General features: G+C 48.3%; 1 protein-coding gene across 1 annotated transcript; it reads left to right on the top strand.

The window, feature by feature from the left end:
- The first annotated feature begins 332 nt into the window (after positions 1–332).
- Positions 333–10,290, top strand: psma1 (proteasome 20S subunit alpha 1). The gene is made up of 10 exons (XM_080539413.1): positions 333–391; positions 1,880–1,924; positions 2,586–2,687; positions 5,607–5,710; positions 5,858–5,946; positions 6,910–6,980; positions 7,953–8,082; positions 8,492–8,571; positions 9,064–9,168; positions 9,995–10,290. The coding sequence occupies exons 1-10, from the start codon at positions 389–391 to the stop codon at positions 10,064–10,066; spliced, it is 801 nt and encodes a 266-aa protein (XP_080395539.1). The 5' UTR covers positions 333–388; the 3' UTR covers positions 10,067–10,290.
- The last annotated feature ends 13,353 nt before the right edge of the window (positions 10,291–23,643 follow it).

Below are 23,643 nucleotides of genomic sequence, written 5' to 3'. Positions count from 1 at the left end.
ATAGGGGTCTAATTAGTTTTTAGATAGCTTTGATTGATTGATTGAAAACTTTATTAGAAGATTTGCAGAAGTAGGTACATGAAAGTACATATTACATACAAGGTCAACTAAAAGGATAAAAACCCAAGAAAGCCACTGGCTTATTTCAATTGGGGTCCTTAACTTTAGCTAAATGTACTAATAATCTACTAATAATCTACTAATAATAATGTAATAAATGTGATAATGTAAGGCTTACTATTTAATCGAACTAAAACCACTCAGGCGAGTTTGACATCTGATTTGAGTTCGACTGCTACGCCTTACCGGTCTGTCTGATCGGTCCAGGAAACTAAATCAAACCAGAATCACCGCTCAGCAGAACAGAGTGATCCATCAGAAGGCAGAGATGGTAAGACTTGATGGAGCATTTTAAACTAAACATTAAACTCCAGATATGAACATTAAACAAGTTGTACTGTGTGCATTGAAGGATGCCCGCAGACTGCAGTTAGGAGGCTGTGTCAGAGCAGTGATCACGGAAATATCCAAGCTAGCAAGCTAGCTAACTTTAGCAGAGCTAACGAGGGCCCATTGAGGAAGCATAGACTTAGCCAGGCTAGTTAGCAACAAGCTAAGGCAGCTAGCTAGTCATGCTAGCCCTCCCAGGGTGGATCAACAAGCCACTAAGCTAACTTATCTCAACTTGAACTTAAAAACTACAAGTACTCTGTGTTCCTGGGCAGACTTAATAATATTAATTATTATATTATTCCATCATTGAATGAGAATGTAGGCTAGCCTGTTAGCTATGAGCTACCTCAAATATTAGTTTTACTTTCGTTTTTTTTCCATCAGTTCGCTGTCAGTAAACCTCTTAATAATAATAACAATAATAATAATGATAATAATAACACTAATAATAATAATGATAATAATAACGATAATAATGATAATAATAATAACAATAATACTAATAGTAATAACAACAATAATAATGATAATAATAATAACTTTTATTTCTATAGCGCTTTTCCTGCAAACGTTGCAGCTCAAAGTGCTCCAATCATTATATCATCATCATTTAATTATTTAGTCATTTAAAGGCAATATTTAAAAGATGGGTTTTTAGTCTTGACTTGAACATATGTGCTGAGGTTGCATCCCTAATGTAAACTGGCAGTGAGACACAATCTGGGTGCATAACATGAGAATGCAGCCTCACCAAATCTCCTCTTTTGTACATGTGGTACAGATGATTCACTTACTGTAGTCAAATGTATTTGTTGTAAGTCGCTTTGGATAAAGGCGTCTACTAAATGCCAAACATGTGAATGTTATCTAGCTAGGCACAGTGCATTCACATGGATCTGTTCTCCCAACGGCTTGATTCAGAGTAGTTCACCACATTAGCTCATCAGCTATTACCAGGCATTAGCCACCTCTAAGCAAAGACAATGCAGGTGAGACGTCCTGGGCGGTGGCTACAGGTGACAGCTGACTGGTAACAAAGGCACAGAGGTTGGCCTATTATTATTTATTCAGGAGTAATACTATATGTTAGTCAGGAACACTCTAGCGTAGTCTTCTTGTGTGCAGTTCACACGGGTGTTTGTTGGTGGGAAACGTATCGCAATGCAAGATAATTATGTAAGTTACAAATATCATATAGATTGAACTGTAGTACCTAGATAGCGACATTGTAATTGTGGTGTGGTTTCATATTAACAGTGGGTGTGGGTGTGGTTGTAGGGGGGTTGTAGGGGGTTGTTGGTTGCAAGATGTGGCCTTGTTGTCTTGTTATGTGCTTTTGAAAATACAAAGCAATACGTTTGATCCCCCCAAAAACATATTGAACTGAAATGTGCTGTGTTACATAACTGTGTCTGTGTCTCTCTAGTTCCGTAACCAGTATGACAACGACGTCACAGTGTGGAGTCCTCAGGTAAGGCGCCTGTTGCCCTCTTACACATTTCATTTCATTTTATTTAAACTCGGGGACCACTGAGGGAGACCCTCATTTTCGGTGGGGCCGAGTGTACAGGATATACACAGCACTCAAGTTGTGAAAGAATATCATGGGGGATGGTGGATTTTATCATATGGGAACAATGTTAGCATCCCCACAGCGTCAGTGACTTCAGTGTCAGTGACTTGGTATAAAAATGCCATTGCATGTGTGCGTGCCCCCTCCCTCGCCCACAGTATTTTACTCAATATGCGCCAAACTAAATGTTGAAATAGCAGTAATACCACGTTCATTGATAAAATGACATAAGGGATGGAAAGGGGGGATGGCAGTTTTAGAAGGGGGAGGATTTTGACCTTTTTTATTTCAGGGGGGATGCCATCCCCCGTCATCCCCCCTCAACTCGAGTGCTGGATGTACATATACTGTGCAACACAATAAATACCTAAACAAAAACATACATGGTGCAACAATAAAAACACAATAAGAGCAATAATAATAATAATAATAATAATACAGTCTTATACAGTCAGCAGCTTCTCCTTCAGAGGACATTACACAGTTGCGTCAGTTGAAAGTCTATATAATATAATCTAGATCATCTTTCAGTTATGGTACAAACGTGTTTGTGTTCCAGGGCCGCATCCATCAGATCGAGTACGCCATGGAGGCGGTGAAGCAAGGCTCTGCCACGGTCGGCCTCAAGTCTAAGAGCCACGCGGTCCTGGTCGCCCTCAAGGTAGGTTTCCCCAGCAACAGTAATAATAATAATAATAATAATAATAATAATAATAATAATTCATTGTATTTATAACACGCTTTTCCGGGGCTCAAAGAGGCTGACAATATGGGAAAAACAGGAGACACAGAAACAACAAGCAACAGATAACATGACACATAGAACACAGAGTTAACAACAGATAACATGACACATAGAACACAGAGTTAACAACAGATAACATGAGCACATAGAACACAGAGTTAACAACAGATAACATGAGCACATAGAACACAGAGTTAACAACAGATAACATGAGCACATATAACACAGAGTTAACAACAGATAACATGACACATAGAACACAGAGTTAACAACAGATAACATGAGCACATAGAACACAGAGTTAACAACAGATAACATGAGCACATAGAACACAGAGTTAACAACAGATAACATGAGCACATAGAACACAGAGTTAACAACAGATAACATGAACACATAGAACACAGAGTTAACAGATAACATGACACATAGAACACAGAGTTAACAACAGATAACATGACACATAGAACACAGAGTTAACAACAGATAACATGAGCACATATAACACAGAGTTAACAACAGATAACATGAGCACATAGAACACAGAGTTAACAACAGATAACATGACACATAGAACACAGAGTTAACAACAGATAACATGAGCACATAGAACACAGAGTTAACAACAGATAACATGACACATAGAACACAGAGTTAACAACATAACATGAGCACATAGAACACAGAGTTAACAACAGATAACATGTCACATAGAACACAGAGTTAACAACAGATAACATGAGCACATAGAACACAGAGTTAACAACAGATAACATGACACATAGAACACAGAGTTAACAACAGATAACATGAGCACATAGAACACAGAGTTAACAACAGATAACATGAGACACATAGAACACAGAGTTAACAACAGATAACATGACACATAGAACACAGAGTTAACGAACAGGCACAGGGAACAATTAACACAGCAATGTCCAGGAAGGGAGGGGGGTGGCAGGGTTAGGGGAGATGGTTAGGGGTAGCGGAGGTTGTATGCGTGTCCAGGGGGGGAGGGGGGGTGGCAGGGTTAGGGGAGATGGTTAGGGGTAGGGGAGGTTGTATGCATGTCCGGGGGGGGGGGGGGGGCAGGGTTAGGGGAGATGGTTAGGGGTAGGGGAGGTTGTATGCGTGGGAAAACAGGTAGGTTTTGAGGTGGGATTTAAAAGTGGAGAGTGAGGGTGAGTCTCTGAGTGGTTGAGGGAGAGAGTTCCAGAGGCGGGGTGCGGCTCGTGAAGAAGCACGGTCTCCGACAGATTTGTTATGCAATACAACCACACAGTTATGCATTTGTATCATGCATTTTCCTGCTTGCAGCTTCAACCCGCAACGAGATCTCGTGGCCAGATCTCACGCTACAAGAATTGATCATATCTCACGCAACGAGAGGTCTCAACACTGTAAAATCTAAAAACATGTCGATGGCAGGGACACTCAAGTCACCACCAGGCTTAAAGGCAGATGTCTGGGTGCATTTTGCATGTACAAATTATGACGATAGAGATGAGCAGGACAAAAGCAAAGCCATATGCAAGCTGTGCGCAGTGGAGGTTACATTTTGTGGAAACACCACAAATCTACGGAACCACTTATTGAGGCATCACCCTGACGTGAAACATGGAAAAGCGGATCCGAAACAAGCCTCGCTGATAAAGACGTTTGGTTGCAAATTACAATCAAATTCTCCGCGTGCCCAACAAATTACTGAGGCTGTAGCAAATTTTATTTGCAAGGATATACGCCCGTACAGCGTTGTCGAAAATGCTGGCTTTCGAAGACTCGTCAGTGTACTAGAACCACGCTACGTGTTACCGACACGCAAACAGTTGAGTGAAGTGATAGTCCCAGACATGTCCGCGCAGGTGAAACGTGACATCGCAACTTCACTTCAGCCAGCAGAGAGTTGCCATAACGTGTGACAGCTGGACATCCAGAGAAATGGACTCGTACCTGACAATCACTTGCCACTTTATCAGCGAGGCTTGTTTCGGATCCGCTTTTCCATGTTTCACGTCAGGGTGATGCCTCAATAAGTGGTTCCGTAGATTTGTGATGTTTCCACGAACTTATTGTTACTGTATACTACAGTATTTTAATAATCATTTAATAATCAATTATGTTTATTCCTGAATAAAATCTTCCAATCTCCAAAAAGTGAGAAAGCCGTAATGAAGGGCTTTAGTTTCATGGACATTATGGTTTACATTGTGTTTCTTTGTTCCCCAAAATACCCTCATCTATTGCACTATTTTCGTTTGAGTTTTGCACATTTTTATTTTGTATATAATATTATGCAAATAAGCTATTTGAGACAGTCCTGAGGGATATGTGATGTCTTGTTTACCGATAGGCCATGTTTGTAGCCCCTTTATTTACACTGGCTGCAGTAAAGCACGTTAAAAAGCACTTTTTGTAGTGTCTGATTTAGCAAAATGTTGGTCAATGATGTTCATTTATGTTCCAATAAGAAGTACATTCATGTAACTGCTTTGGAGTCAATTCTTAATGTAAACATTGATATGTTTAACAATGCTACATGTTATAGGGTTCCTTGAACCATTTATAGCATTAGTTCTGAGAATCTCTTCATATTCAAGGAAAATTGATATTGTAACTAAATCGAATCGGAATCGAATCGAATCGGGAGCTGTGAATCGGAATCGAATCGTTTTGGGAAATCAGTGGCGATACCCAGCCCTAATTTGTAGCGCTCTGTCTTTCGCATTATTGGATGACATTGTGTTGAATAATGTGTACACTGGCGGTGGTACCACCACCTGTTTAACAGGACTGATGTCATTGGTGACTGTGGCGTTCTGTCTCTCCACACAGAGAGCTCAGTCAGAACTGGCTGCACATCAGAAGAAGATCCTCCATGTCGACAGCCATATTGGCATCTCTATCGCCGGGCTGACGGCAGATGCCAGGTTGCTCTGGTGAGCCACACACACACACACACACACACACACACACACGCACAGGTTAAACACCATGAAGCCACAAGTGTATCTACAGTACTGTTAGTATCTGAACTGGTGTCCAGATAACCGCTCTCTCCCGTCTGTCTTGTTGTTGTTGTTCAGTAACTTCATGCGCCAGGAGTGTCTGGACTCCAGGTTCGTGTTCGACAGGCCTCTGCCCACATCACGCCTCGTCACTCTCATCGGAAGCAGTATCCTTTCAGCGGTTGTCTCAGTGGTTGTCTTGTGGTTGTCTCATGGGGCGGCTGTGGCGCAGGAGGTAGAGCTGGAGGTAGAGCCGCCGTCTAATGATTGCAAGGTTGGCAGATCGGGGGTTTGAGCCCCGGCTGGCCACATGTCGAAGTGTCCTTGGGCAAGACACTGAACCCCAAATTGCTCCCAGTGAGCGGCCCGGCGCCTTGCATGGTAGCTTGCCGCCATTGGTGTGTGAATGTGTGTGTGAGAGGCCGTTGTAAAGCGCTTTGGATAAAGGCGCTATATGAATGAATGAATGAATGAATGAATGAATGAATGAATGAATGAATGAATGAATGGACTTTATTGTCATTGCTACAGTACAGGTACCAAACAACGAAATTTAGGAGGGGTGGCTCCCCTGGTGTTAGGAAAGGGAAGGAAAAAAAAACATTTAGAAAAAGAATAAAATCACAAGAAGGTAAGGAGCTGGTTTACATAAATAAAGGCTATGTACACAATCCACTGTACTATACTGCACAGATAGTCAACTAGGGTTGTCATATTGCACAAAAGTATTTTTTCACGTTATTTAAAGTGTCACAGTTTGCAGGCTTGAAATGTACATGTTTGTGCCTCAGCACTAGCTGCCATACAATCCGTCCAGACTGTCCTGGAACCCAGAACTTAGGCCTTTGCTGTGTTCAGGGCCTTGACGGCCCTGTGGTAGAAGCAGTTCTTCAGTCTGTTTGTCTTAGCGGCCGGGGTCCTGTACCTCCTTTTCGAGGGCAGCCTGATAAAGTGTACGTGCCCAGGGTGGGTCGGGTCCCTGGAGATCTTGGAGGCCTTCCTGAGATCTTGGAGGCCTATATAAGTGCAGTCCATTTACCATTTACCATTGTCTCGGGAGGGGAGTTTGTGACATGTCATCATTGTTCTCCAGAGAGTTAACAGTGAGTTGTCCTTGACCAGCCGCTCAGAAACCCAGATCCCCACACAGCGGTACGGGAGGAGGCCTTACGGCGTGGGACTGCTCATCGCCGGCTACGACGTGAGTTCAATGTGATGGCTTAAGTTGATTTTGAGTTTTTATTCAGGTTAGTCTTATTGGTTATCAGGTTAATTTCTCCTCAGGACGTGACTTGGAGATGTTGGCTAGCATGTGGTAGTCATGGAAAGGTTTCCAGATGTTTGTTATATTAATGATTTTGAAATAGCATTGCATAATTGCCTAAAAGTCAATAAAAGTCATCTTTGTATGTAGTGTCAAACATGCCTCTGTCAAAGAGATGACTTGGGCAGATAGTGATGTTGGAATGTAATGAGCATTCTGATAGGCTGATGGCATAGAGGCAATAATGCCCAGTGAATCAGCAGTGTTAGGAGAGGAGAGTTAGGCAGATATCTACATTTGGCCAAAATATGACTATGCTATGAGGCTAACGATATGTAACAACGCTGTTAAGTTTTAAATATATCCATTTAGGAAGAGTAACAGGAGGAGGACACGGGTGTCACAATGACAGTTGTTTGTATTATAGTGTCACACCCGCTGACGTCCGTCTGGTATGAATAGTGGTAAAAATGGGGAAATGTTTTCATGCAAGTAATTACAGTAAAAATGGACCTATCGCTAAGCCACGCCCCAAAATAGAAATTGTCCAATCATATCACAGCAAAAGTCACGACAGGCAGAAAACTCAGACAAACAACTCGCTAATATCTGATGGTGAAAAGCTCCTAGACAAAATATTCTTGTCATCTTAAAAAAAAAAAATGTCTATTACTTGCTGTGGTAAATCAGAAATCAGAAATGTGCCAACTCCCGCCATTGTAAGTCATTGAATGTCATTCAGTCACGGTCGGTCAGTCACTGTCAGTGAAGCGTTGTTTGTTTGTCCGAGTTTTCGAAGGGGGCGTGGCTTAGCGATAGGTCCATTGCTGTGGATGAACAAGGACTAGTTTTAGTGGTGATAGTGATCCGGAGCGTGATGAGTCTGATGAACCACCATGTCTCCTGTAGGACATGGGCCCTCACATCTTCCAGACCTGCCCCTCCGCCAACTACTTTGACTGCAAGGCCATGTCCATAGGAGCACGCTCCCAGTCTGCCCGCACCTACCTGGAGAGACACATGGACGCCTTCCTGGACTGTGAGACCCGACAAATACACACATAATCACATATAGTACACACGTAATCTTATGTAGTACACACATAATCACATATAGTACACAAGTAATCACTCATGTAGTGCGTGATGCCACCCTCTCCCCCCCCTGGACATTGCTGTGTTAATTGTTCCCTGTTGGTTAACTCTGTGTTCTATGTGCTCATGTTATCTGTTGCTTGCTGTTTCTCTGTACCCATATTGTCAGCGTCTTTGAGCCCCGGAAAAGCGCTATATAAATACAATGAATTATTATTATTATTACACATAATCACACACGTAGGCTGGCTTGGCTGTTGCTGCAACCAAAATCTCATGTACACACTCAGATTCACACAGCTCTCCTCTGTAACATCCTGTCTCTGTAACACGTGTCTGTCTGTTCATGGCAGGTGACCTGAACGAGCTCATCAGACACGGCCTGCTGGGACTCAGAGAAACCCTCCCAGCGGAGCAGGACCTCACCATCAAGGTACGCTGTGGTCTGACCCACCTGCCATAGCCCCCCCTCCCACCCCCACCCCTGTTCCTCACTCCCTCACACTACGTCATCCTTTACTACCAGCAGAAATATGAATACATTCACTGTAAGTGTTATTAGACATGTTACAGGACAGAGGACTCTGAGTAGTAAGGTGACTGGAATCTTGTTTAATTTTTCAGCATTTCTGCATTTGATATTCATGTTGTATATGGATATTTATGTTATATTTAGTTATAGAAAGAGACTCTATTTTTTAAATGTTGTAACATATTGTAAGGAAGGAGCAGCAGGACTAGATACGTTTCCACTTCCTCCTGTCCCCTTCCCCAACGCGCTAGTGTAAATGGCATTTTATTGTGAATTTGTGAATTGTGAATTTGTGTTGGATAAAACTTTTTTTATTTTTATGTTTTTATATGTTTCTTGTGTTTGGGACAAATAAAAATCAATCAATGAAAAATAAGCGGTTGTGGTTTCCAGAACGTGTCCATCGGCATCGTGGGTAAAGACATGGAGTTTGTGATTTACGACGACGACGACGTGGCTCCCTTCCTGGAGGGTCTGGAGGAGAGGCCTCAGAGGAAGGTAGGAGGACATATACTATCACATATACACTGGTACCACACCCAGGCTGCTGACTTTCACGTCATGTCATGTGCTCAGTGTGAACCTGCTCTCATCTTGTTGATAAAGCTCTCACTGGCACAGCACCAGAATATGTTCAGGTCTTCTGCTAGCCTATCAGCCCAATAGAGCTCTCAGGTCTTCTGCTAGCCTATCAGCCCAATAGAGCTCTCAGGTCTTCTGCTAGCATATCAGCCCAATAGAGCTCTCAGGTATTTTGCTAGCATATCAGCCCAATAGAGCTCTCAGGTCTTCTGACGCTGGTTTTCTCTGTGTACCACATGTACAAAAGAAGAGATCTGGTGAGGCTGCATTCTCATTTTATCCACCCAGATTGTGGAATGCACTGCCAGTTTACATTAGGGATGCAACCTCAGGACATATGTTCAAGTCAAGACTAAAAACCCATCTTTTTAATATTGCCTTTAAATGACTAAATAATTAAATTATGATTATATAATAATCAAAGCACTTTGAGCTGCAACGTTTGCAGGAAAAGCGCTATACAAATAAAGTTATTATTATTATTATTATCTGTGAAGAGAACGGGGGAACCTGCCAATCCTGGTGTTCTCTGGCAAATGCCAGTCAAGCTGCAGGGTGCTGGGCTGTGAGCACAAGTCCCACTAGAGGACGTCGGCCCTCATGGAGTCTGTTTCTGACAGTTTGGTCCCAGTTTGGTTTTAGCCTGCTGGAGGTCATTTTGTAGGGCTCTGGCCTAACCCTGCTAACGCTAACCCTGCTAATGCTAACGCTAACCGTGTGTCTGTGTGTCTGTGTGTCCCAGGTGGTCCAGGCGTCAGACGAGCCGGCAGCAGCAGCAGCAGCAGCCAAACCTGACGAACCGATGGAACACTGAGACGGACCAATCAGAGGACGCCAAGTCACCCTCTGACACTTCCTGTCACTCTGCATGTCGGCCAGAAACTGAATCAAACCCAACTGCCGCTGAGAGGCTGCCCCGGGCCGGTCCTCTGAGAGAGAGCAGCTGTGGAGGAGCGCTGCTCCATGTTTCTTATCTGCTTCTACAAACATCAGATCTCTCTTTTCTATGGGTAGAATGTTCAATTCAACAAGTAATAAACTCCTTTTCTGAAATGTGCTGCTGTCATGGTGTTTAATACATAAAGCAGGGTTCCTTCGCTGGTCTTAAAAAGCCTTTAAGTCTAAAATCCAGCAATCCGATTTATAAGGCCTAAAAAGGTCTCAAGTTTCAGTTATTAGGTCTAACAAATGAGGTGCTAGGTCTTAAAAATGAGATCCTGCAAGGAAATCAGTCCGGCCACATCTATGTGGAAATGAATCAAGCTGGAACCAAATAATTGCCAATTCGCTTCCTTTTTTGTCTGTATGGCAGTGAAATCCCTCATTTCATCACCTTGAGGATGACAAAAAGCTATCATATGGTGTCGTGAATAGGTCTAGAATGATATTCAAAGAGGTCTAAAAAGGTCTTACATTTGACTTGTTGAAACTTGTAGGAACCCTGATAAAAACACACAAATCTGCATGGTCAACCCAGATAATTTTTTATTTTAGCCAAACACATCTCACAGCAGTGGCTACAGTGATATGCAGGGAAGGCATACATACATACATACATCAATAGTAAATAAATAAGTATATAAAAGTGAAGATAATTCTCAATGTTTCTATCAAGTAATGAATAGTTTCTTAGATAGGGATCCCAAATGGGATGTTGACGCAGTTCATGATCATTTAGTTCATTCTAATATCATAATCATAACATGTGACAGTCTCATAATTTGGTCCACATTTCGGCAACTGATCAAAATGTTCAGACTTTTCTGTTGAAACACGGAACTACGTTTCAACGTCGTTGAGAATCAAAACACAAACTCGCTAGTCGAGCCAAAATACTGCAACAACGCAATGGATTGGGTGAGTAATCCCCACTGCTACCTAGTTAACTATAACAATACTTTACATTGTTACCTAGTTAACTAGAACACTACTTTACATTGTTACCTAGTTAACTATAACACTACTTTACATTGTTACCTAGTTAACTAAAACACTACTTTACATTGTTACCTAGTTAACTAAAACACTACTTTACATTGTTAGCAGCAGGCTCACAAAACAAGCTGTGTTAGTTGACTAGCGATGTGTCGTTGATTTTCAACAACACAGAAATGCATTCACATTTTTTGCAAGAAAAGTCCGATTATTACATCGGATCCCGACATGAGGACCAAAGCATTAGAACGCGTCACGTATCTTGAGATATCGAGCGCAGTGGCAGTTAAGAGCATCCTCTTAAGCCCAGAGGTGAACCCAGACGTAAGATCGACAGTAAGAGCACAGAACAACCCATCTGTTGTGAACCAACGGTAGCGTCTACTTTGGAGATTGTGGAGAGGCTTATACTCAGCTTACCCCTTCACCAGGAACGTGTGACACAGTAGTTAGGTCAGGTCCTGACCTTGACCTCATAGTCACTTAAGAAGAGGAAAAAAGCAGCACTGGAGTTCAGGGGGGATGAGGGGGGATGGCACCCCCCCCCTGAAATAAAACCAGTCAAAATCATCCCCCTTCTAAAACTGCCATCCCCCCTTTCCATCCCTTATGTCATTCTATCAATGAACGTGGTACCACTGCTATTTCAACATTTAGTTTTGCGCATATTGAGTAAAACACCGTGGGTGAGGGAGGGGGCACGCACACATGCAATGACATTTCTTTACCAAGTCACTGACACTGAAGTCACTGACGCTGTGGGGATGCAAAAACTGTCCCCATATGATAAAAATCCACCATCCCCCCTGGTTTTCTTTTACAACTTGAGTACTGGAAAAAAGGTCTACTAATATTGCATGGGTGGTGGGAACTAGTGCTCCTCTATTGGCTAACAGACTGGATAAGCATCGGCCTTCGTGCGACAGTCCATCGTACTCGGTACTACACAGGCTAGAAAAAGAGAAAGCCAGACAGACAGACAGACAGACAGGTGTCCAGGGCCAAAGTCTCTGGGTCACTCTCATCTTCCCAGACACGGGAGCAGCGGGGAGTCAGTGGGGGGGGGGGGGGCTACGCCGTGTCCTTCCTGTTCTTCCTCCGGACCAGAGCACAGCCGGCCGAGGCAGAGGTCAGGCTGTGTTTGTTGTGTTCCTCTGCCGACGTGGTGCACACCTTCAGCGTGACCTCTAGCTCCTCCTCTAGCTCCTCCTCTAGCTCCTCCCCCATCCCAGACGTCTCTCCCTTGGCCACGCCCCCCCCTCCTCCTCCTCTCTCCCCCTCGTGCGACCCGTCTCCCTCCTCGGTCTCAGTCATGCCCACGTCACACTCAACCCCACCCTCCTCCTCCTCCTCCTCCTCCTCATCATCATCATCATCATCACCACCAAACACCGACTCAGCCTCTCCTCCCTCTTCTTCCTTATTGCCGTTGTCCCCTTCGACCGCCCCTCCTCCCGTATCCTCGTCCCCAGCCCCCCCCTGCTGCTGGTCGGCCCCCCCCTGCTGCTGGTCAGCCCCCCCCTGCTGCTGGTCAGCCCCCCCCTGCTGCTGGTCGGCCCCCCCCTGCTGCTGGTCAGCCCCCCCCTGCTGCTGGTCGGCCCCCCCCTGCTGCTGGTCAGCCCCCCCCTGCTGCTGGTCGGCCCCCCCCTGCTGCTGGTCAGCCCCCCCCTGCTGCTGGTCGGCCCCCCCCTGCTGCTGGTCAGCCCCCCCCTGCTGCTGGTCAGCCCCCCCCTGCTGCTGGTCAGCCCCCCCCTGGTGCTGGTCGGCCCTCCCCTGCTGCTGGTCGGCCCCCCCCTGCTGCTGGTCGGCCCCCCCCTGCTGCTGGTCGGCCCCCCCCGGGTCGGCCCACCTCTCCGCCTGGTCCTCGGGGCTCCTGGTCTCCTGGTCGTGGTCGTAGCCACAGTAGGCCCCGCCCCCCTCCTCCTCCTCCTCCTCCTCCTCCCAGCAGTGATGCGGAGGCTCTTCTGGGAAACCTGGTGTAACACACGGTTTTGTAAACAGACTGACTTATATACCGGTAGCTATGCCTTATTCCAAAGCGCTTTACAACGGCCTCTCATTCACCCGTTCACAGTCACACACACATTCACACACACACACGGTCGACTCTTAGTGTGTTACGCCACCAAGCGCCCCCCCAGCTCTATTAGAATTGAACGGTGACAACATCTCCACACTGATCATCATCGACACTTACTAGTGGGAGAAGAACCACCCAATTGTAACGTCATTGCGAGAGCGTTAATACTCTATATACTGTATGTTACGGTACATGTGGGAATACGGTACATGTGGGAAACTAGGGTTAGGTGCTACGTGGACTTGGTACATGCTGGCATGTCAAACCCTAACCCTAACCCTACCCCTAACCCTAATCCTAACCTTAACCGTAGCACCCTAGCACCTAACCCTAACCTAGGTTTTCCCACATGTACCGTATTCCCACATGTACCGTAACATATATACACATATTTTTGGGGACATTTTAGCCAACAAAATAACCGTACCTTCCCAGTCTCGGGCCTCCTTCTCTGGAGCGACCCCCTCCACCAGCCGCCCCTCCTGCATGACCCGGGTGATCTCCCTCAGCTGGTGCAGTAGCCTCTCCTCCTGGGCCGCGCTCACCCCTCTCACCCTGCAGACACACAGACACACAGTCACCTCTCACCCTGCAGACACACAGACACACAACAGTCACCTCTCACCCTGCAGACACACAGACACACAGTCACCTCTCACCCTACAGACACACTGACCCCTCTCACCCTACAGACACACAGACACACAGTCACACCTCTCACCCTACAGACACACTGACCCCTCTCACCCTGCAGACACACAGACACAAGTCACCTCTCACCCTGCAGACACACAGACACACAGTCACCTCTCACCCTGCAGACACACAGACACAAGTCACCTCTCACCCTGCAGACACACAGACACACACAGTCACCTCTCACCCTGCAGACACACAGACACAAGTCACCTCTCACCCTACAGACACACAGACACAAGTCACCTCTCACCCTGCAGACACACAGACACACAGTCACCTCTCACCCTACAGACACACAGACACAAGTCACCTCTCACCCTACAGACACACAGACACACAGACACCTCTCACCCTGCAGTCACACAGTCACACAGTCACCTCTCACCCTGCAGACACACAGACACACAGTCACCTCTCACCCTGCAGACACACAGACACAAGTCACCTCTCACCCTGCAGACACACAGACACACAGTCACCTCTCACCCTGCAGACACACAGACACACAGTCACCTCTCACCCTGCAGACACACAGACACACAGTCACCTCTCACCCTGCAGACACACAGACACACTGACCCCTCTCACCCTGCAGACACACAGACACAAGTCACCTCTCACCCTGCAGACACACAGACACACAGTCACCTCTCACCCTGCAGACACACAGACACACAACAGTCACCTCTCACCCTGCAGACACACAGACACACAGTCTTCTCTCACCCTGCAGACACACAGACACAGTCACCTCTCACCCTGCAGACACACAGACACACAGTCACCTCTCACCCTGCAGACACACAGACACACAGTCACCTCTCACCCTGCAGACACACAGACACACAGTCACCTCTCACCCTACAGACACACAGACACACAAGTCACCTCTCACCCTGCAGACACACAGTCACCTCTCACCCTACAGACACACAGTCACCTCTCACCCTGCAGACACACAGACACAAGTCTCCTCTCACCCTGCAGACACACAGACACACAGTCTCCTCTCACCCTGCAGACACACAGACACACAGACACCTCTCACCCTGCAGACACACAGACACACAGTCACCTCTCACCCTACAGACACACAGACACACAGTCTCCTCTCACCCTACAGACACACAGACACACAGTCACCTCTCACCCTGCAGACACACAGACACAAGTCACCTCTCACCCTGCAGACACACAGACACACAGACACCTCTCACCCTGCAGACACACAGTCACCTCTCACCCTGCAGACACACAGACACACAGTCACCTCTCACCCTGCAGACACACAGACACAAGTCACCTCTCACCCTGCAGACACACAGACACACAGTCACCTCTCACCCTGCAGACACACAGACACACAGTCACCTCTCACCCTGCAGACACACAGACACACAGTCTCCTCTCACCCTGCAGACACACAGACACACAGTCACCTCTCACCCTGCAGACACACAGACACACAGTCACCTCTCACCCTGCAGACACACAGACACACAGTCTCCTCTCACCCTGCAGACACACAGACACACAGTCACCTCTCACCCTGCAGACACACAGACACACAGTCACCTCTCACCCTGCAGACACACAGACACACAGTCACCTCTCACCCTGCAGACACACAGACACACAGACACCTCTCACCCTACAGACACACAGACACACAGTCACCTCTCACCCTGCAGACACACAGACACACAGTCACCTCTCACCCTGCAGACACACAGACACACAGACACCTCTCACCCTGCAGACACACAGACACACAGTCTCCTCTCACCCTGCAGACACACAGACACACAGTCACCTCTCACCCTGCAGACACACAGACACACAGACACCTCTCACCCTGCAGACACACAGACACACAGTCACCTCTCACCCTGCAGACACACAGACACACAGTCTCCTCTCACCCTGCAGACACACAGACACACAGTCCCCTCTCACCCTGCAGACACACAGACACACAGTCACCTCTCACCCTGCAGACACACAGACACACAACAGTCACCTCTCACCCTGCAGACACACAGACACACAGACACACAGTCACCTCTCACCCTGCAGACACACAGACACACAGACACACAGTCACCTCTCACCCTGCAGACACACAGACACACAGTCTCCTCTCACCCTGCAGACACACAGACACACAGTCACCTCTCACCCTGCAGACACACAGACACACAGTCCCCTCTCACCCTGCAGACACACAGACACACAACAGTCACCTCTCACCCTACAGACACACAGACACACAGTCACCTCTCACCCTGCAGACACACAGACACACAGTCACCTCTCACCCTGCAGACACACAGACACAAGTCACCTCTCACCCTGCAGACACACAGACACACAGTCACCTCTCACCCTGCAGACACACAGACACACAGTCACCTCTCACCCTGCAGACACACAGACACAAGTCACCTCTCACCCTGCAGACACACAGACACAAGTCACCTCTCACCCTACAGACACACAGACACACAACAGTCTCCTCTCACCCTGCAGACACACAGACACACTGACCCCTCTCACCCTGCAGACACACAGACACACAGTCACCTCTCACCCTACAGACACACAGACACAAGTCACCTCTCACCCTGCAGACACACAGACACACTGACCCCTCTCACCCTGCAGACACACAGACACACAGTCACCTCTCACCCTACAGACACACAGACACACAGTCACCTCTCACCCTGCAGACACACAGACACACAGTCACCTCTCACCCTGCAGACACACAGACACACAGACACCTCTCACCCTGCAGACACACAGACACACAGTCACCTCTCACCCTGCAGACACACAGACACACAGTCTCCTCTCACCCTGCAGACACACAGACACACAGTCACCTCTCACCCTGCAGACACACAGACACAAGTCACCTCTCACCCTACAGACACACAGACACCTCTCACCCTGCAGACACACAGACACACAGTCACCTCTCACCCTGCAGACACACAGACACACAGTCTCCTCTCACCCTGCAGACACACAGACACAAGTCACCTCTCACCCTGCAGACACACAGACACAAGTCACCTCTCACCCTGCAGACACACAGACACACAGTCACCTCTCACCCTGCAGACACACAGACACACAACAGTCTCCTCTCACCCTGCAGACACACAGACACACAGTCTCCTCTCACCCTGCAGACACACAGACACACAGACACCTCTCACCCTGCAGACACACAGACACACAGTCACCTCTCACCCTGCAGACACACAGACACAAGTCACCTCTCACCCTGCAGACACACAGACACACAGTCTCCTCTCACCCTGCAGACACACAGACACACAGTCACCTCTCACCCTGCAGACACACAGACACACAGACACCTCTCACCCTGCAGACACACAGACACAAGTCACCTCTCACCCTGCAGACACACAGACACAAGTCACCTCTCACCCTACAGACACACAGACACACAGACACCTCTCACCCTGCAGACACACAGACACACAGACACCTCTCACCCTGCAGACACACAGACACACAGTCACCTCTCACCCTGCAGACACACAGACACACAGTCTCCTCTCACCCTGCAGACACACAGACACACAGTCACCTCTCACCCTGCAGACACACAGACACACAGTCACCTCTCACCCTGCAGACACACAGACACACAGACACCTCTCACCCTACAGACACACAGACACACAGACACCTCTCACCCTGCAGACACACAGACACAAGTCACCTCTCACCCTGCAGACACACAGACACACAGTCACCTCTCACCCTGCAGACACACAGACACAAGTCACCTCTCACCCTGCAGACACACAGACACACAGTCACCTCTCACCCTGCAGACACACAGACACACAGACACCTCTCACCCTGCAGACACACAGACACAAGTCACCTCTCACCCTGCAGACACACAGACACACAGACACACAGTCACCTCTCACCCTGCAGACACACAGACACACAGTCTCCTCTCACCCTGCAGACACACAGACACACAGACACACAGACACCTCTCACCCTGCAGACACACAGACACACAGTCACCTCTCACCCTGCAGACACACAGACACACAGTCACCTCTCACCCTGCAGACACACAGACACACAGTCACCTCTCACCCTGCAGACACACAGACACACAGTCACCTCTCACCCTGCAGACACACAGACACACAGTCTCCTCTCACCCTACAGACACACAGACACACTGACCCCTCTCACCCTACAGACACACAGACACACTGACCCCTCTCACCCTGCAGACACACAGACACACAGACACACAGACACCTCTCACCCTGCAGACACACAGACACACAGTCTCCTCTCACCCTACAGACACACAGACACACACAGACACCTCTCACCCTGCAGACACACAGACACACAGTCACCTCTCACCCTGCAGACACACAGACACACAGACACCTCTCACCCTGCAGACACACAGACACACAGTCACCTCTCACCCTGCAGACACACAGACACACAGTCACCTCTCACCCTGCAGACACACAGACACACAGTCACCTCTCACCCTGCAGACACACAGACACACAGACACCTCTCACCCTGCAGACACACAGACACACAGACACCTCTCACCCTGCAGACACACAGACACAAGTCACCTCTCACCCTGCAGACACACAGACACACAACAGTCACCTCTCACCCTGCAGACACACAGACACAAGTCACCTCTCACCCTGCAGACACACAGACACACAGACACCTCTCACCCTACAGACACACAGACACACAGTCTCCTCTCACCCTACAGACACACAGACACACAGACACCTCTCACCCTGCAGACACACAGACACACAGACACCTCTCACCCTGCAGACACACAGACACACAGTCTCCTCTCACCCTGCAGACACACAGACACACAGTCACCTCTCACCCTGCAGACACACAGACACACAGTCACCTCTCACCCTGCAGACACACAGACACACAGTCTCCTCTCACCCTGCAGACACACAGACACACAGACACCTCTCACCCTGCAGACACACAGACACCTCTCACCCTGCAGACACACAGACACACAGTCTCCTCTCACCCTACAGACACACAGACACACACAGACACCTCTCACCCTGCAGACACACAGACACACAGTCACCTCTCACCCTACAGACACACAGACACACAGTCACCTCTCACCCTGCAGACACACAGACACACAGACACCTCTCACCCTGCAGACACACAGACACACAGACACCTCTCACCCTGCAGACACACAGACACACAGACACCTCTCACCCTGCAGACACACAGACACACAGACACCTCTCACCCTGCAGACACACAGACACACAGACACACAGTCACCTCTCACCCTGCAGACACACAGACACAAGTCACCTCTCACCCTGCAGACACACAGACACACAACAGTCACCTCTCACCCTGCAGACACACAGACACACAGTCTCCTCTCACCCTGCAGACACACAGACACACAGTCACCTCTCACCCTGCAGACACACAGACACAAGTCACCTCTCACCCTGCAGACACACAGACACACAGTCACCTCTCACCCTGCAGACACACAGACACACAGTCACCTCTCACCCTGCAGACACACAGACACACAGTCACCTCTCACCCTGCAGACACACAGACACAAGTCACCTCTCACCCTGCAGACACACAGACACACAACAGTCACCTCTCACCCTGCAGACACACAGACACACAGTCTCCTCTCACCCTGCAGACACACAGACACACAGTCACCTCTCACCCTGCAGACACACAGACACAAGTCACCTCTCACCCTGCAGACACACAGACACACAGTCACCTCTCACCCTGCAGACACACAGACACACAGTCACCTCTCACCCTGCAGACACACAGACACACAGTCACCTCTCACCCTGCAGACACACAGACACACAGTCACCTCTCACCCTGCAGACACACAGACACACAACAGTCACCTCTCACCCTGCAGACACACAGACACACAGACACCTCTCACCCTGCAGACACACAGACACACAGTCACCTCTCACCCTGCAGACACACAGACACACAGTCACCTCTCACCCTGCAGACACACAGACACACAGTCACCTCTCACCCTGCAGACACACAGACACACAGACACCTCTCACCCTGCAGACACACAGACACACAGTCACCTCTCACCCTGCAGACACACAGACACACAGTCTCCTCTCACCCTGCAGACACACAGACACACAGACACCTCTCACCCTGCAGACACACAGACACACAGTCACCTCTCACCCTGCAGACACACAGACACACAGACACCTCTCACCCTGCAGACACACAGACACACAGTCACCTCTCACCCTGCAGACACACAGACACACAGACACACAGTCACCTCTCACCCTGCAGACACACAGACACAAGTCACCTCTCACCCTGCAGACACACAGACACACAACAGTCACCTCTCACCCTGCAGACACACAGACACAAGTCACCTCTCACCCTGCAGACACACAGACACAAGTCACCTCTCACCCTGCAGACACACAGACACACAGTCACCTCTCACCCTGCAGACACACAGACACACAGTCACCTCTCACCCTGCAGACACACAGACACACAGTCACCTCTCACCCTGCAGACACACAGACACACAGTCACCTCTCACCCTGCAGACACACAGACACACAACAGTCACCTCTCACCCTGCAGACACACAGACACACAGACACCTCTCACCCTGCAGACACACAGACACACAGTCACCTCTCACCCTGCAGACACACAGACACACAGTCACCTCTCACCCTGCAGACACACAGACACACAGTCACCTCTCACCCTGCAGACACACAGACACACAGTCACCTCTCACCCTGCAGACACACAGTCACACAGTCACCTCTCACCCTGCAGACACACAGACACACAGTCACCTCTCACCCTGCAGACACACAGACACACAGTCTCCTCTCACCCTGCAGACACACAGACACACAGTCACCTCTCACCCTGCAGACACACAGACACACAGTCTCCTCTCACCCTGCAGACACACAGACACACAGACACCTCTCACCCTGCAGACACACAGACACACAGTCACCTCTCACCCTGCAGACACACAGACACACAGTCACCTCTCACCCTGCAGACACACAGACACACAGACACCTCTCACCCTGCAGACACACAGACACACAGTCTCCTCTCACCCTGCAGACACACAGACACACAGACACCTCTCACCCTGCAGACACACAGACACACAGTCACCTCTCACCCTGCAGACACACAGACACACAGACACCTCTCACCCTGCAGACACACAGACACACAGTCACCTCTCACCCTGCAGACACACAGACACACAGTCACCTCTCACCCTGCAGACACACAGACACACAGTCTCCTCTCACCCTACAGACACACAGACACACAGACACCTCTCACCCTGCAGACACACAGACACACAGTCACCTCTCACCCTGCAGACACACAGACACAAGTCACCTCTCACCCTGCAGACACACAGACACACAGACACCTCTCACCCTGCAGACACACAGACACACAGTCTCCTCTCACCCTGCAGACACACAACAGTCACCTCTCACCCTGCAGACACACAGACACACAGTCTCCTCTCACCCTGCAGACACACAGACACACAGTCACCTCTCACCCTACAGACACACAGACACACAGTCAGTCTCCTCTCACCCTGCAGACACACAGACACACAGTCACCTCTCACCCTGCAGACACACAGACACACAGACACCTCTCACCCTGCAGACACACAGACACAGGGTTCCTACACGTTTCAACAAGTCAAATTTAAGACCTTTTTAGACCTTTTTTAGAACTCTTTGGATAGAACTTAAGACCTATTCGCGACACCATGTGATTTGACTTTTTGTCATCCTTGAGGTGATGAAATTAGGGATTTCACTGCCGTACAGACACAAAAGGTTTGTTCCAGCTTGATTAATTTCTGCATAAATAGATGTGGTTGGACTGATTTCCTTGCAGGATTTCATTTTTAAGACCTAGCACCTAATTCTAAGACCGAATAACTGAAATTCGGGGCCTTTTTAGGCCTTGGAATTTGGTTTGCTTTAATGCTTTTTAAGACCAGCGTGGGAACCCTGCACCCTGCAGACACACAGACACAAGTCACCTCTCACCCTGCAGACACACAGACAACACAAGTCCAGTCTGTGGTTCCCTGTGGTGCTGGTTGGAATGAATCCTAACCATAAAAGTATATATTATATCTGCACCCTAATGCTAACAGAGTAGCAAAAAGTAAAGAGCAACCTCTCAGGACTGTGGCTGGCTTTGGAGACGATCTTCTCCATGGCCATCTCTGTCTCCCTCAGCTTATCCTGCAGCTGGGTCAGCTCAAAGTCAGCTAGATGGAGGGAGGGAGAGAGAGAGAGAGAGAGAGAGAGAGAGAGAGAGAGAGAGAGAGAGAGAGAGGGAGAGAGAGGGAGAGAGGGGAAGAGAGAGAGAGACACAGAGAGAGAGACAGAGAGAGAGTGAGAGAGGATGAGAGTAGAGCTGGCAATTTTTAGAGCTGGCACTAAGTAATGAAAATCCCACCGCTCATCCGTGATCAGACTTTGCTGAGGAGCTGGACTGAAGAGTATCAATAGAGTGCAAAATTAACAGCATCCGCACACTCAAACACTGCAAAATAACGTTGTTTATTGCGAGCTTTCGGTCATAGATCTTCTTAACTAAACCTTAAGAAGATCTATGACCGATAGCATATTTAATCTGAACATTTTATGTGATATACAGTGGGGGAAATAAGTATTGAACACATCAACATTTTGTCCAGTAAATGTATTGTATTTACTTTATTTATTTATTTTATTGTTTGTACTCAAACAATCCAGACAAAAAAATCTATCATCTTGTTTGAGTTAATACCAAAGTCTGGTGCAAATGTCACTTGAATAGGCTCATTGGAAATACTATTTACTGGACAAAATGTTGATGTGTTCAATACTTATTTCCCCCACTGTCAGAGACTGGTACTCACTGATCTTCCTCTTCAGGTTCTCCGCCCTCACAGAAGGGAACCTGGTCTCTACAGGCGGGGCGTTCTTCCCTTTGGACGTGATCTTTAAGAGAGAGAAGAAACACATCCTCAACACGAGTCACTGTATGACAATGATGCACTGAATGTCATTGTACGGTAAATGGTAAATGGACTGACTTATACCTTTATCCAAAGCGCTTTACAACGGCCTCTCATTCACCCATTCACACACACATTCACACACCAATGGCGGCAAGCTGCCATGCAAGGCGCCGGCCGGCCCCGCTCACTGGGAGCAATTTGGGGTTCAGTGTCTTGCCCAAGGACACCTTGACATGTGGCCAGCCGGGGATCAAACCGCCGATCTGCCGACCTTGCGATCATTAGACGCCAGCTCTACTTCTAGACACTCAAAGACGCTTTAAAACTGAATAGATCGAGTAGTAATAATAAAAAGAAACAAAAAAGAAATAAAAGAAAGAAAGTATAGGGGCCTAATTAAGGTAGTGTTGGGGACACAAGGGAAGGGGAGGGGGAGAGGGTTAACTGGTGAAGGGGAGCTTGAAGAGGTGGGTTTTGAGGGCCTGTTTAAATG

This window comes from Nansenia antarctica (assembly GCF_963989245.1).
Source record: "Nansenia antarctica genome assembly, chromosome: 9".
NCBI lineage: Eukaryota > Metazoa > Chordata > Actinopteri > Argentiniformes > Microstomatidae > Nansenia > Nansenia antarctica.
Note: the sequence above shows the minus strand (reverse complement) of the source record. Positions and strands in the feature narration are given on the sequence as shown.